Below are 12,095 nucleotides of genomic sequence, written 5' to 3'. Positions count from 1 at the left end.
CTTGACTTCACTTCTGTCATTTTACATGGTCAAAAGAAGTCAAGTTTTTTTCAAGAAAGTGCAAAATTTCTTTTCCATCTTGGGGTGTTTTTGGATGGGAGAAGACCCTTAAACCAAATGTTACATTTGAAGGGTGGAAGATAATGAGAACTGGACTGATTCACTTTGGAGATTTCAGCCTTGCAGAGACTCAGTGTATCTTGGCACACTGAAAATCCTTGACTCTCCCAGTATCACTTCTCATTTGTAATTCCTTGCCCATTATTCATAGTGTACCTAATAAATTTGCACAGTAGAAAACATTTCACTGGAAGCATCTTGTTGCTGTGACAGATTGTGTTTTGCTTTGTCAGAAAACTCTACAAGCGTTACGCATTCCTCCGCTGCGATGATGAGAAAGAACAGTTCTTGTATCATCTCCTCTCATTCAATGCCGTTGATTACTTTTGCTTTACCAATGTTTTCACAACAATCTGTAAGTATTTGCTTTCCCTGCAACTCTGATTTCTAGATTTGGTTGAGTCCTTGTCCAAAATCCTAAGCAGCTCTGAGCAACATGCCCTAATGTAATTGTTCTGCTTTTTTCCCCTGGGATCCATCTGTGTGTGCTCTATTGCTGTTTCCATGATCTTCTCTGGTGGGCAGGAGTTTCTGTCTCTGTCACTTTTGTTTCTAATTCAGTAAAATACATAGCTCTAATAATTTTAGTTGGAGGTGAGTTCTCAGCTGAAAGTTATACTGTGGACTTGTTTGCATGATGCTAAATAAATACAGGATGGGCTTTTCAGTATCAATAATATTAATGCATGCTGGGAATTAAAGGAAAACAAACATTTCCTTTTTTGTGCTCAGGCTACTTTGTTGCATGCCTGTCTCTGGGTTTGGGTTGACAATGAAATGCCCATTGAGGGTTGCATCATAACTCTTCAACATTTTTTTTTTCTTCTAGTTGTTAAAAAGATACCCTAGAGAAACTTCTAAGCTATTGTTGATAACTATAACACTTAACTGTTTTACAGAGTTCTCTAAGGTCTATGTGCCTGCTCCCACAGGACAGCAGGGAAGGCAAAATAAGGAAAGACTTTAGCAAGGCTTATGAAATTGGGGGTGGGATATGTGAAAGAACTACCCTTGGAGATGTGTTGTGATTAATACTTGTGTGTATGAAAGACAAGGCAAACAGACATCCAAACAAAATAGCTTTTGGTCTTGCAGGCAAGGTCTGGATAATGTGAAAATCTGGTCTGCTGGATGCAGTTAAATTGGCACTTACTTTAGGACTATCAGCACAGAAAATAAAAAGGGAAACATTTTAATTCATTCTTAAATGGGCTTTTAAGAAATTCCAACCACCAAATGCTTTATCGAGGGCACTGACAGCTGAGGAGATGTTGAGGGAGAAATGCATTAAATGCCTCAGCTGAAAAGCCCTGACTATAATCTGCTTATGCACTATGAAGGAAGGGCATAAAGCCAAGAAACACAGTGACCACTCTGAGAATTGGATTTTATTATAAAAGGCTGGTTAACAGAGGGCTGGGCAGGAGGTGCTGGGTGGTAGAAGAGCATGTGGAGAGTCAGAGGAGGGACTGCAGCTCAGGTGATACGAGGTATCACAGGTGAACCAGGTGACCAGAAAGCATTTGTGCATATTTCTGCTGCTATGTAGAAGGGAAAAAAATTGCTTGTTCTTTTAAGAAGTTGATGTATCCTGAAGTTAGCATGACTAAGAGTGACATGGTAGAGAGAAATTTGCAGCATTATGCTCATTGGATTTTCATTGGATTTGTTCAGCCATGGCAGTGAATGCTGCTGCCATCCATGCCTGTAGAGAAAGGCTGCAGTTTGTGCCTGAGTGGGACCTGGGAGAGTTGTACAGTGTGCTGAGCTACAGTGCATTACAGGAATATCATGTCTTTATATCCTTGTCACTAGGCTGAGGACAAGTAACCATCTTTGTGCATGTTGTGAGGTTGGTAAATAAAAAGGGATTACATTCATGAGAAGGTATTATTCCACCCAAATTTATTTTATCGCTTGACACTGTTTTGGTGTCAGCTCTGCTTCTTAGTGGCTGCTGTATATGTGTACACTTCCCCATTGTCAGTCAGTGCTTAGTGTGCAAGTGTTAGCATGATTAAATGGGATCTCTGATGTTCTTTTAACATTTCATGGTACTGCAGTGCTGTTTTATGACTTATCTTTTGCCCCTTTCTTGACTAAAGAGGTTACGTAATTATTCTTCTTCATTTTTAAAGTGTTCTTTCTTTTGTGTTTGCAGTGATACCATACCATATATTGATTGTTCCCAGCAAGAAACTTGGTGGCTCAATGTTCACAGCCAATCCTTGGATCTGTATTTCGGGAGAACTGGGTGAAACAGGAGTCCTGCAGATTCCCAGGAATATATTAGAAATGACTTTTGAGGTTTGTGTTACTTGATACAAAACCCAATTTGGATGTTCTGTTTGTTCAGTTTTAAATTCTCCCCGTTACTGTTGTACCACCTTGCCATACATTTCCTATCTTTGTGGTTAGTCACAGATGGCTTGTGCCTGTGCATAGAACATTTAACCTATATTTAATAGCATGCAGAGCAAAATGACTGACAGTCCTTAGTGCAAGGGATAGACAAGACTGTCTTTGTTACAACTGTGGGAGGTGTCATATCCTCTTCTGTTGCAAAACAAAGAAGTGATTCTGCTCTGATTTTTGCATGTGTGTTGTGTCCCTTGGGTAAAATTGAATTGAAGAGTCTAGTTCAGCTGATGTGCTCTGTGCAGATCAAAATAGTATTTAACAAAACAAGCAAACAAACAAAACCAAGTAAAGCTGCCTACCACTAAAAAGCCCAGAACCAACCATGCAGTCAGAAACAGGAACCACATGTCTGAGTTTGTCTGAGCATGTTCCCTAGTAGTTTTCTGCCCCAACATGCTGCTTTCTTTCAGCTTCCTCTGACAAACTCTGTTTAATTTGCAGTGCCAGAACTTGGGAAAACTGACCACAGTGCAAATAGGACATGATAATTCAGGGCTGTATGCCAAGTGGCTTGTGGAATATGTTATGGTCAGAAATGAAATAACAGGGCATACTTACAAGTAAGTATCATCCTGGCATTTCGTGTGGGGTAAGTAGAATTCCTGCAGGGAGCTGGCACAGTAGGGCTTGTTTGATTAGAAAGGTCTGATCTCCTGGGACTCTGTGTCTACAGTTGCCTCGACCTGAAGGCACAGAAAGATCGTTTGGCTTCTGGCATTAAACAAATGCTGGTTCTTATGAATTCAAACAGGGTTTGCAGTTTGCAGATGTTCACATCTCATCAGGCGGTTGGTGGAGAGGATGAGTTGACTGTTGTGCAGCTTAGAAATAATCTGCCTTGAGCCCAAGGAAGAATCAGCAAGTCAGAGCTTGCTGCTTACCAAATATAGGTGGTATTTTATATTAGGAGTGGGTACTCCAGGTGTTATAGAGACACCTTTGGACACAAGCTGGAACACAAGGCCTTATGAGTGTTAGAAACATGTGTTTACATGGGAAAGTAAAGGAATGAAACTTACAGTGAGAATTAAATTTATTTGTGTTAGATACAGCATAGTTTGATGCCCTGTCCTTTGTTTAGGGAAACTGTCAGGCTCATGTTGATGTCAAATTGGTGGGTAAGTCCACTTAGGTCTCCATGCCAGTTCACTTGTAATTAAATGAAGAGGAAAGATTCTATTTTTGGATGCTGTTCAATTTTCCAATTAAACTGATTAAACTGCCATCAACATTGGTTTAGGGAAAGTGATAATGAGCAAATGAGCATGTGTGCTTTCTAGTGTCTGATTTAATATCCCAATTCAGTAGAAGTACTGGTGTTCTGGCATTTAAGCATATATTTGGGCTGTGGGGTTGTTTTATAGCTGGCTCGCTATGTAGCATATTCAGTGTATTTCTTCACCCATCTATGGGATGTAGTAAGGATTTACCCTTTTACCCATTTTTCCTCAAAACATGCTACATGTGGGACTCAGGCAAAATCTGCTTTGTGGATGGATCATCTACTGCAACACTCAGCACAAACTTGGAACTGAAAAGCTGTTTTACTTTTGCTGCCTGTGCTGGCAAAAGCCAAAGCCAAGACTTCATTACTTTTTGCCGGATGAATGAAATCGTTCTGATAACTATGCTAGCAGGATTTGGGCTTTAGGCAACTGTTGAAAGTCTTTGGTATGGAATTGAATCTGGATTGATCTATCTCCTTGATGTTGTTAGGTTTCCCTGTGGAAGGTGGCTTGGGAAGGGAATGGATGATGGCAGCTTAGAGAGGATCCTGGTGGGAGAGCTGCTGACTTCGCACACTGAGGCTGATGAGCGGCAGTGCCGAACCCCTCCCCTGCAGCAGTCTCCAAGCATGATCAGGAGATTTGTCACTATCTCACCAAACAATAAGCCAAGTGAGTGCTGGGGGTTGTCCTGTCTTGTCCTGTTCTGCATCATCACCTGAGGGCTTGCAAACACAACTGGAGTTGGGAGAGGACCTGTGAAACTCAGTCCAGTGTCCTGCTTGTACTCCAGCTAACTTCCAAATGATAATCCTGGGCATCCTGTTCTGTCTCCTTAAGATTTGAAATCTGAAAGGGTGGCAGATCTGTCTGTGCTCCTGGCCCAGTGATGTTTTTTGTATTGTCCTTCACCAGTGGAATGAATGCTATGGAGGAAGGTAGAAATTTGCTGCCTTTTCTCTGTCTGTCCTTCATGGATGAAGAATCTTGCTAGTGGTTTCTATTAATGGACTTCTCTTTGTTTGCTCTTGAGGTCAGTGTTCTGTTGTTGTCTTATTCCTGATAAATCAGGTGGTTACTTTGTTCCCAACCATACCAATACTTGGGTTTGCAGCAAAACTGCCACAGGAAGTATTTCCAGGATGCCCAGATTTGTTAGTCCTAAATAAAGCACTGCTCCTTTTCTTGGCTTTGGGTCCTGGTCTGACAATTCACATAATGTGTAAAAACCCTTTCCACTACTGGTGTTTTGAAACACCACAGTGTTAACTTCAGTATAAAACCAAACCATCTCCATTCCTACCTTCTCAACAACAAATAAATGTAGAGTTGGGTTTCCATTACCCACAGCCCAGCACTGTTTCCTTAACAGAATGAGTTATATTTGTTTGTGCTCCTCTGCTGTGCTTTGTGCTGTGCCATAACCCTCACACACAGGTACAATTTCTGAAGCTGTAACTGGATATATTTTTGTGTTTTGCAGAGCTAAATACTGGTCAGATACAAGAAGCTATTGGTGAAGCTGTTAATGGTATTGTCAAGCATTTCCACAAGCCAGAGAAGGAGGTGAGGGGTTGATGTCTGTGCAATGACACTCCTGTCTTAAAACTCTGATTAGTAAACATGAGAGAATATATAGCAGAAGTAACTAAACTGCATAAACAGCCATGTGCTTGAGAATTCCTGAAGTGGAGCAAAAATGAGATACTGAGACTGCACCACTGAGATAGTACAGCCTCAAATACCTGTGTTTTTCTGCTAACTGGGGCATTTTGTTAAATTAAATGTTAACATTCTGGTATTGGAAATTGTGGTATTAGTCATATTCTACCAAGTCAAATTCTACTGTCAAGAGCACTGCCTACTGTTTAGTTTGTTCTGAATTAACTGACATTTTATATCTGCATTGAGCTCTAAGTAGGTTTTCGATGTCTGTTTTACATTATCCTTGCTACTTAAAACATGAAAGCCCACGGGCCACTTTAAAAAATGGGAAAGAAACAAAGGCCACCCTGAAAACATCCACATACCCCAAGAAAGTGAAGCAGAAGTGCTCTTCAAGACTTTTCTGCATTACACATGTAAGCAGCTGACACAGCAGTGATTTTCTGAAACAGACCTAAGTAGCATGTCCCTGTCCAGCCCCGTGAGCCAGGGAGGTGTAGAGCAGTGCTGGATGTGGATAGATGGCTCTTGACAGTCAGGATTTTTTTACATTCCTCTAACACCTGACTTCTAAATTCATTATAGCATGACAGATTCATATCCAGGGTAATTCTAGTCAGTGATCACATTGGTAATAATCTCAAGTGGTCATGCACTGGTTTTGCAGAATAGAGTTTACCATCATGTGCTGAAGAAAGACTTTGTTTTTTACTGAGTATTAAATGTTGTTTTTGTTGATAAGTAATCAGAGGCCCCTGCTACACTGGGTCTGTGACATTTGTGGCTTAAAAATAGAGGAAAATATTTTCCTAATTTTCCGCAGTGATTATTATAGGTAAATCCTGCTCATTATCTTGGCCTGCTTGAAGCTTTGTTTGGTGATGATGATGATGAGGCCCTGATAATGCTTTCCTCAGCCTCATTCTTAGAGAAGTCAATCCATTTTTGAATGCTCAGGACTTGTGAGAACTGGGCTGTCCTGTTTGGGGTCACTGTTTGACAGCAGATGTGAACTTTAGGCATCTGTTTATTTAAAAACTTAGTGGGACATTTGTGTCCCAGAGTCCCAAAGCGAGGTGATGAGTGTATGTGCTTTCTGTGTGTGCTGGCAGAGAGGCAGCCTGACCCTGCTGCTGTGTGGAGAAAGTGGACTTGTTTCAGCTCTCGAGCAAGTGTTCCAGCATGGATTTAAATCACCGAGACTCTTCAAGAACGTCTTCATTTGGGATTTTTTAGGTGAGTGGGAGGATAATATCCCAGAGTCTGATTGTGTCTTTGAAACACATCCAGCTGTGTTCCTTACCACTGCTGCTGTGTCTCAGCTGCTGTGAAGAGTAGACTTCTTGGAGGCATCTCAGGAGCTGAATGGCCATGAGAGCTCCTACCTGCTCGTACTGTCATCAGAGAGAGCCTCTGTCTTCTGCCAAAGCTGACTGTGCTTGATGCAGCAACTGGGCTTTGTCCTTCTAGCAGTAGTGGTGTAAAACAAACTGTCTTACTGAGGAGGAGGTACATGAATAGGGTGGTGAATTGACATAGGGTAACCTTGTTAATTGAGCACAGTGAAAGTAAGAAATCACACTTGTAAGAGGTTGAGTTGCCTTTCAAAGCACAGCAGGTAGATCTAGTGGTGTTGTATGTACTGGACATTGTAATAAAGGGGTTATAAGCCCATTTTTCACACAATGGTCTAGATCCCTTGACACAAAGCTGAATAAATCAACTGAATTCACAAACACATTTTAAAAAATGAATTATTTTAAATGTTTCAATATTTTGAATAGCTACTTCAACATTGCAGTTCCCCTTATATGATCATTTTACTGCACTCAAATTCAGTGGAAAGGTGAACCTCTTTAGCATTGTTCAGAGGGGAGGAAGTGGAATCCCAGTTTTATACAGGGGGAGCACAGGACTGAATCAAACAGAAAAAACCAGTGCCTCAAAGTAATGATTCAGGAAATTAGTGGATGAGCTTTGATCTGAGGCCTTTCAATTTTAATTTTCTTCTAAATGCACTGATTAAACTTCATTCTTTCCCACCATTCTTTTAAGAAAAAGCACAAACATACTATGAGACCCTTGAGCAGAACGAGATGGTCCCAGAAGAAAACTGGCAGACAAGGGCCAGGAATTTCTGTCGCTTTATCACTGCTATCAACAACACCCCAAGAAACATTGGGAAGGATGGCAAGTTTCAGATGCTGGTGTGTCTTGGAGCCAGGTACAAAGAAACTTCTTTATAATTGTTATTGATATTCTAATGAAATGAAAAGATGCTGCACATGGGGCAGTTACTCCCCATTCCCTGTCTCATAAGTGGAGAGCACGGTAGGTCTGTTTAAAAGCAAAGAATAAAAATCATGTCTGTGCAGATGTGAAATTAACTTGGCTTTATTTTTATTCCCAAACTGCCCACTGGCCCCTTGTCAGAGACCACCTTTTGCACCACTGGATCGCCCTGCTTGCAGACTGCCCCATTACAGCCCAGATGTATGAGGACATAGCCCTGATTAAGGATCACACGCTGGTGAATTCTTTGATTCGGGTGCTGCAGACCTTGCAGGAGTTCAACATCACCCTGGAGGCATCTCTTGTCAAAGGAATCGACATCTGACCTCCTGTCCCACAGGAAAAACTGTCTTTACAAACACAAAAAAAAAGCAACAAGGAGTGAATCTCATTAGTATGCAAAGTTCTGTCTTGCCAGTACATTGTATCGTGAACTTGTTCATGGCCCAAAAATGCAACTTTGACTTTTCTTGAAGGAAACTCCAGAAAAAGTACAGGCAAATGGATAGAAGCTGTAAACTCAATGTAAAAAAGAGGATTTTGGTATAAATCTATTTTAGAGTTTATTTGCTGATTTGCTTTTTACACACTTTCATGTGAAAGAGATAGAGATGAGTATTGTGCAGCTTATTTTAAAGCTGCAGTATTTCCTTGCCATAGAAAATGTGCAGTGAGCCTTTCAGCATTCTGTGAACTTGCCTTCAGGTATGCTGTATGTCATAGACCCCAGTGTATACACTCCATTTCTGCTTAGAAGGTCATTCTATAGTTTTTAAACTAATATTTTATATATTAACATTATTACCAATGTTTGATTTTTAAGGTGTTGGGTCATGTTCTGCTGCAAGGGAACTACAGATCTGATCTGTGCTTTTAATAGCTCCAAAGCACTGATTTGTCAACAATTATTTTTTCCTTTATTTTTGTTGTCAGTATTATTTTTAGTGAAATCCAGGAGACTGAACCGTGAAATGTCCAGAGATCAAAGTAATATTTTTCATATTGGTACGTAATTGCACAGAAGAAGAAATTAAGTCTGTTTTTTAACTGATGTTTTCTATTTATTTAACCTATCATTGTGTTTTGTAAGTTTGTCTTAAAAAAAAATCTTCTATGATACAACTGGCTATATTATGTTGCAATTCAGAATTTACAGTGTAGCCCACTTAAATGAAAAACCTGGAAATATTGTTCATAACACAAGAACATTTCCACTTAAACCAGCCTTTTGAAGCTTGGTATATGGTTGCTGCTGGTAACTCTCTTAACTGCTAATAAAGAGGGACAGGAGTTTCCCCAGATGCCAGATGACTAAATAAAGATCTTTATGCCCCATCTGAAGTAATAACAGTATACCTTACTAACAAGCATAAGGATTTCTTAATGTTTCTGAGAAGAAAGTGGTATTAAGTTTTTTCCTTTTGAGTGCATATGTCTTGGATCCCATTGTCACAGTCTGCTTCATTTGGGATGCTTTTGTTTTTAGCAAAGAAAGTTTAATCCATTTCTGCTATGAAACACAAACATTTTGAAAGCTTAATTTATTAGAGATCTGGAACTTGGCAAATGCCTAAAGGCATCTCTGTTCATTTGAATCCTCTGATAAAAATCTCTTTGAAATGAATATGTGACTTAAGAACAGGCTGATTTATCAGCATCACAAATTACTGTACAGAAGTTCAGGGCTGTGTATTTAAGAGGTCTCCACTGTATAAACTTATCTCAGTATTGTCTCTCTTTAGAGAAGCACAGTCCAAGTTTTTTGGTTCATACAATATTGTAGCACTTTTACTTTACCTACAGCTTAGTCACATCTTGTGATAGTTTTATTTCCATAATTTATGAGTATAGCACATGTATTAAATTTTTGACTATTTTTACTTCTGTCCTATTTATTTCATTATTAAACTGAGAAGTTCCTTTGTCACTACTTATCAGAGCAAGATTCTTCTTTGATTTCACAGTAGCATTAGGAAGATGTGAGGGTAGTCTGAGCCACTTTTCACATGGGGTGGGTGCAAATTCTTTCACAGCTTACAGGAGCATTTCACAGGAGTATTCTCTGTGTGTGCAGGGTTGGTTTTGTTAGTGTTTTTTAAAATTTTTCTTCCCTCTTTGGAAGGGCAAAGAAAAAAAAAACAGTTTTACTGCATTCTAATAATTTCATATGTTCAATTTAATATGTTAGGATAGTCTTTTTACACCTGCCCTAAATTGTTTATGCATTAATAATAGCAAAAAAAAATGGTCTATTTTGGTGGGTTTTTTTGTTGATTTGTTTGGGTTTTTTGTTGTTGTTTTTGTTTCAGCTGTCTTGAAATTTACTTTACCAGGGCTTATTAAGTAAGACAGAAAGGTTCTGTATTTTGACCTTAATAGTTGAGCTGATCCTGTTAAAAGCATCTATCTCATAGTATTAAGGGTGGATTAATTTTATCTTGTATGAGGTAATTTTCCTGAACTAAAGTTCTTTTTTTATCTTTTTTTTTCCTTCCTTACACAAGTTTACCTAGTGAGATGCTATACCACTGGCCTAATGGCTGTTTTGGTGTGGATTGTTTTGCCCTCATTAGGACAGTTGGAAATCCCTGGGATGGGCAGGGGCTGGGATTTGGTGATTGCCAAGGGGGAGCTCCTTGGCTGGCTCGTGGGGATGATGCTGTCCATCAGTGAGAGCACCCTGAGTGCAAAAGGAAGAGACAGAGATCCTCTTCCAGCTCCTAGGTTCCTTTATTCTCACAGCAAAAGCCAGTTTGAGGTAGACCTTCCTCCTCCTCTCACAGGGGGGCTGTGCTTAATCCTTTTAGGGTTCCAAGCACTTTCTGCTGTGGACTTCCAAGTCTGGAGGGATTTGCTCCACTGACAGAGCAGTAGAAGGTTCTGAGATGCAGCAGAACTAAAGCTGGTTTTGTTAGCTCCAAAGGCATCCAAGGAAGAGCAAGATGGTTAAATGCAGCCTGTACAGGATTTTGGGAAGAGATTTGGCTGGCATGTGTGAGAACAGCCCAGGCTGCAGGAGCAGCCACAATCCCACCACTCTGCAGTGCTCACCTCACACCCACCCACTTCTCCCATGGCTGTTCTAGCAGCAGTCCCACAGGATAAGGTTAGGATCCAGCATTTGCTCTTGCCATGCCATTCTGCTGAACTTTTTAGGAACAGTGTAGTCAGCACCTTTTTATCCAGAGCTTTGTAAAATCTTTCTCCCTTTGTTCAGAGTAATGCAGTTTTAACTTTTTTTCCTGTTACTTTTCCAAATTAAAGGGACAGGTTTGGTAGGTACAGTTATTGTTCTGTTGTTCAGTGTGAATTTTTTGGTAACAGTTAATGAGAAAATAAAATCTTTATAACAGCACACGTTCATTCTGGAGAGAGAAATGCAGTGATTAAAAAGTAAGCAGTTCATCATGCAGTGATGAAAATACATACTGCTAAACTGGCCAAACATGTTTACAGGGTCATACCTGATTTGAGAAGAAAAATTAGGTTATCACCTATCAGTTATTTAGGCTTCTTTGGTAAATGCTACAGTGATACTTTATACAAAAAGAAAATGCAAATTAATAAAGACTTGGTTTAAATGTAATTAAATACTATGATGGTAAGTTTATACAAAAAAAAAAAAGCCTTTACCTGCCATAAACTTTAACCACCTGATATTCTGTAGCTGAAAACATATTCATGAACTGGAGACTATTCCACAACTTTTTCCATTACAAAGAGTATTTTTCAAACTGTTCAAATGGGACTTACTAGTTGGATGACCCATACTTTTTATGTGTTTTAAATTCATTAATATGTTAAGATTTCTGCAGTGAAATGATTCAGATTTAACATTTTCTGTATATTGTCAAATGAATTTTGTCCGTAGTGAAGAGACTATAGGATACTTGAAAATACTTGAAGAAATTGTACACGTACTTCACATCTTTGTAGCTGTTTATTTTATACCTAGAGATTGGCTGTTAAACTGAGATAAAGCATCAATACCTTATAAACTATATATTTTACTACATGGGGAAATCACTGGCTTGTTTTTTTTAAGGGCCGTGTTGAAGTTTACATTATAATGACAAAACCAGGTACTGTTTTCCTTTTTTTATTTTTCCTGTGCCATTTCAATCCATTGGACATTAAATGTGAAGTGGATATACAAAGAGGTTTTACAGGTGTAGCTCATTTGCTGAATTGCAATAAAATTTGTCTTCTAACATGAAAAAAATAGCATTAATGTGCTATTTTCAAAAAGCCTGTTATAATTTGGCTGATATCTGGCTCATTGCCTGGCTGCAGGTCTGTGGGATGTTTTAGTGGCTCATTTCAGGAGACCTTTGTTGTACAGTTTTGTGTCTGATCTGTTCAGCTGGAGCT

At 39.5% G+C, this 12,095-nt stretch overlaps 1 protein-coding gene across 4 annotated transcripts in view; it reads left to right on the top strand.

The window, feature by feature from the left end:
- Window positions 1-11,747, top strand: part of DENND5A (DENN domain containing 5A) — a 63,419-nt gene extending 51,672 nt beyond the window's left edge. For all 4 annotated transcript variants that reach the window (XM_021529484.2, XM_021529482.3, XM_021529483.2 and 1 more), the window contains 8 exons: window positions 354-475; window positions 2,282-2,427; window positions 2,983-3,101; window positions 4,258-4,439; window positions 5,251-5,333; window positions 6,545-6,668; window positions 7,488-7,656; window positions 7,866-11,747. In XM_021529484.2, coding sequence (XP_021385159.1) covers window positions 354-475; window positions 2,282-2,427; window positions 2,983-3,101; window positions 4,258-4,439; window positions 5,251-5,333; window positions 6,545-6,668; window positions 7,488-7,656; window positions 7,866-8,049 — 1,129 coding nt within the window. In that variant the 3' untranslated portion in view covers window positions 8,050-11,747. The remainder of the gene's footprint in view (window positions 1-353; window positions 476-2,281; window positions 2,428-2,982; window positions 3,102-4,257; window positions 4,440-5,250; window positions 5,334-6,544; window positions 6,669-7,487; window positions 7,657-7,865) is intronic.
- Window positions 11,748-12,095: the final 348 nt, after the last annotated feature.

The sequence above is a fragment of the Lonchura striata genome, chromosome 6 (genome assembly GCF_046129695.1).
Source record: "Lonchura striata isolate bLonStr1 chromosome 6, bLonStr1.mat, whole genome shotgun sequence".
NCBI classification, from domain to species: domain Eukaryota; kingdom Metazoa; phylum Chordata; class Aves; order Passeriformes; family Estrildidae; genus Lonchura; species Lonchura striata.
Note: the sequence above shows the minus strand (reverse complement) of the source record. Positions and strands in the feature narration are given on the sequence as shown.